The sequence below is a fragment of the Heptranchias perlo genome, chromosome 44 (assembly GCF_035084215.1).
Source record: "Heptranchias perlo isolate sHepPer1 chromosome 44, sHepPer1.hap1, whole genome shotgun sequence".
NCBI classification, from domain to species: Eukaryota; Metazoa; Chordata; class Chondrichthyes; order Hexanchiformes; family Hexanchidae; genus Heptranchias; species Heptranchias perlo.
The window spans coordinates 2,227,051-2,230,274 of NC_090368.1; the positions used below are offsets into that span (position 1 = coordinate 2,227,051).

At 65.6% G+C, this 3,224-nt stretch overlaps 1 protein-coding gene across 1 annotated transcript in view; it reads right to left on the reverse strand.

Moving 5' to 3' along the window:
- LOC137306676 (neuronal acetylcholine receptor subunit beta-2-like) overlaps window positions 1–2,737 on the reverse strand; it is a 10,919-nt gene extending 8,182 nt beyond the window's left edge. Inside the window, exon 1 of the mRNA XM_067976019.1 lies at window positions 2,600–2,737. Coding sequence (XP_067832120.1) covers window positions 2,600–2,629 — 30 coding nt within the window. The 5' untranslated portion in view covers window positions 2,630–2,737. The remainder of the gene's footprint in view (window positions 1–2,599) is intronic.
- Between the last annotated feature and the right edge of the window lie 487 nt (window positions 2,738–3,224).

Genomic DNA, 3,224 nt, shown 5'->3' on the forward strand with positions numbered 1-3,224 from the left:
TTCTCTCTCGCTGTCTCTCTCTCTCTCTCCCCCTCCCCCTCTCGCTGTCTCTCCCCCTCCCCCTCTCGCTGTCTCTCCCCCTCCCCCTCTCGCACTCTCTCCCCCTCCCCCTCTCGCTGTCTCTCCCCCCCGTCGCTCTCGCTGTCTCTCCCCCTCCCGCTCTCGCTGTCTCTCCCCCTCCCCCTCTCGCTGTCTCTCCCCCTCCGCCTCTCGCTGTCTCTCCCCTCCCCCTCTCGCTGTCTCTCCCCCTCCCCCTCTCGCTGTCTCTCCCCTCCCCCTCTCGCTCTCTCTCCCCCTCCCCCTCTCGCTCTCTCTCCCCCTCCGCCCTCTCGCTGTCTCTCCCCCTCCCCCTCTCGCTGTCTCTCCCCCTCCCCCTCTCGCTGTCTCTCCCCCTCCCCCTCTCGCTGTCTCTCCCCCTCCCCCTCTCGCTGTCTCTCCCCCTCCCGCTCTCGCTGTCTCTCGCCCCTCCCCCTCTCGCTGTCTCTCGCCCCTCCCCCTCTCGCTGTCTCTCCCCTCCCCCTCTCGCTCTCTCTCCCCCTCCCCCTCTCGCTGTCTCTCCCCCTCCCCCTCTCGCTGTCTCTCGCTCTCCCCTCCCCCTCTCGCTGTCTCTCCCCCTCTCGCTCCCTCTCGCTGTCTCTCCCCCTCTCGCTCTCGCTGTCTCTCCCCCTCCCCCTCTCGCTGTCTCTCCCCCCTCCCCCTCTCGCTGTCTCTCCCCTCTCGCTCTCGCTGTCTCTCCCCCTCCCCCTCTCGCTGTCTCTCCCCCTCCCCCTCTCGCTGTCTCTCCCCCTCTCCCCTCTCTCTCGCTGTCTCTCCCCCTCCCCCTCTCGCTGTCTCTCCCCCTCTCGCTCTCGCTGTCTCTCCCCCTCCCCCTCTCGCTGCTCTCTCCCCCTCTCGCTCTCGCTCTCTCTCCCCCTCTCGCTCTCGCTCGTCTCTCCCCCCCTCGCTCTCGCTGTCTCTCCCCCTCCCCCTCTCGCTGTCTCTCCCCCTCCCCCTCTCGCTGTCTCTCCCCCTCCCCCTCTCGCTGTCTCTCCCCCTCCCCCTCTCGCTGTCTCTCCCCCTCCCCCTCTCGCTGTCTCTCCCCCTCCCCCTCTCGCTGTCTCTCCCCCCTCCCCCTCTCGCTCTCTCTCCCCCCTCGCTCTCGCTCTCTCTCCCCCCCTCTCGCTCTCGCTGTCTCTCCCCCTCCCCCTCTCGCTGTCTCTCCCCCTCCCCCTCTCGCTGTCTCTCCCCCTCCCCCTCTCGCTGTCTCTCCCCCTCTCGCTCTCGCTGTCTCTCCCCCTCCCCCTCTCGCTCTCTCTCCCCCTCTCGCTCTCGCTCTCTCTCCCCCCCTCGCTCTCGCTGTCTCTCCCCCCTCCCCCTCTCGCTGTCTCTCCCCCTCCCCCTCTCGCTGTCTCTCCCCCTCCCCCTCTCGCTGTCTCTCCCCCTCCGCCCTCTCGCTGTCTCTCCCCCTCCCCCTCTCGCTCTCTCTCGCTCTCTCTCCCCCTCTCCCCCTCTCTCTCGTCTCTCCCCCTCCCCCTCTCGCTGTCTCTCCCCCTCCCCCTCTCGCTGTCTCTCCCCCTCCCCCCTCTCGCTGTCTCTCCCCCTCCCCCTCTCGCTGTCTCTCCCCTCCCCCTCTCGCTGTCTCTCCCCCTCCCCCTCTCGCTGTCTCTCCCCCTCCCCCTCTCGCTGTCTCTCCCCCTCCCCCTCTCGCTGTCTCTCCCCCTCCCCCTCTCGCTGTCTCTCCCCCTCCCCCTCTCGCTGTCTCTCCCCCTCCCCCTCTCGCTGTCTCTCCCCTCCCCCTCCTCCCCTCTCGCTGTCTCTCCCCCTCCCCCTCTCGCTCTCCTCTCTCGCTCTCTCCCCCTCCCCCTCTCGCTGTCTCTCCCCCTCCCCCTCTCGCTGTCTCTCCCCCTCTCGCTGTCTCTCCCCCTCTCGCTCTCGCTGTCTCTCCCCCTCTCGCTCTCGCTGTCTCTCCCCCCTCTCGCTCTCGCTGTCTCTCCCCCTCCCGCTCTCGCTGTCTCTCCCCCTCCCCCTCTCGCTGTCTCTCCCCCCTCCCCCTCTCGCTGTCTCTCCCCCTCCCCCTCTCGCTGTCTCTCCCCCTCCCCCTCTCGCTGTCTCTCCCCCTCCCCCTCTCGCTGTCTCTCCCCCTCCCCCTCTCGCTGTCTCTCCCCCTCCCCCTCTCGCTGTCTCTCCCCCTCCCCCCTCTCGCTGTCTCTCCCCCTCTCGCTGTCTCTCCCCCTCCCCCTCTCGCTGTCTCTCCCCTTCCCCCTCTCGCTGTCTCTCCCCCTCCCCCTCTCGCTGTCTCTCCCCCTCCCCCTCTCGCTGTCTCTCCCCCTCTCGCTGTCTCTCCCCCTCTCGCTGTCTCTCCCCCTCCCCCTCTCGCTGTCTCTCCCCCTCCCCCTCTCGCTGTCTCTCCCCCCTCCCCCTCTCGCTGTCTCTCCCCCTCCCCCTCTCGCTGTCTCTCCCCCTCCCCCTCTCGCTGTCTCTCCCCCTCCCCCTCTCGCTGTCTCTCCCCCTCCCCCTCTCGCTGTCTCTCCCCCTCCCCCTCTCGCTGTCTCTCCCCCTCCCCCTCTCGCTGTCTCTCCCCCTCTCGCTGTCTGTTCCCCCTCTCGCGGAGTGCACTCACCACGCTGATGAGCTGCGCCAGAGAGACCATCAGCTGGACCGAGACCAGCTGCGAGCCGTTGGTTGCTGGGCGGATTAGCTTGTTGTAGTGAGCTGGGTTCAGAAGGTGGCTCACCAGCCTTTCCTCTGTGGAGATCGACAGGCCTCCTGAAACGGGAAAAAAAATTGTGTTTTTACGAATTATCTAAATTGGGCAGGTTCTCACTGGAAACGAGAAGATTGAAAGGTGATATGATTTACGTTTTCAGGATTCTAAAATAATGTAGACCATGACGAGCTGTTCCACGTTGTCCAGAACAGTAGAACCTCCCCACCCTGCTGAGGACACAGCCTGTGCTGGAAGGGGGGAAATTCAAAACCAATTTGTGGAGTCAATATTTCAGTGAGTGAGTGGTCAATCTATGGAACAGGCTCCCTGGGGAGACGGTGGATGGGGAGAGTGTTGATTCATTCAAATGCAGATTAGATCAATTTCTTTCATAAAATAACATTCGGGGATACAGTACATGAGTAATTTGAGACATGACTTGTGGTAAGTGTCGGAGGCTGGGGAGGAACATGTGACTTTGGAACTCTGGTTCCCAAAGCTCTCCACCACTGGGGGTTTTCCTCACCTCATGTCTGGG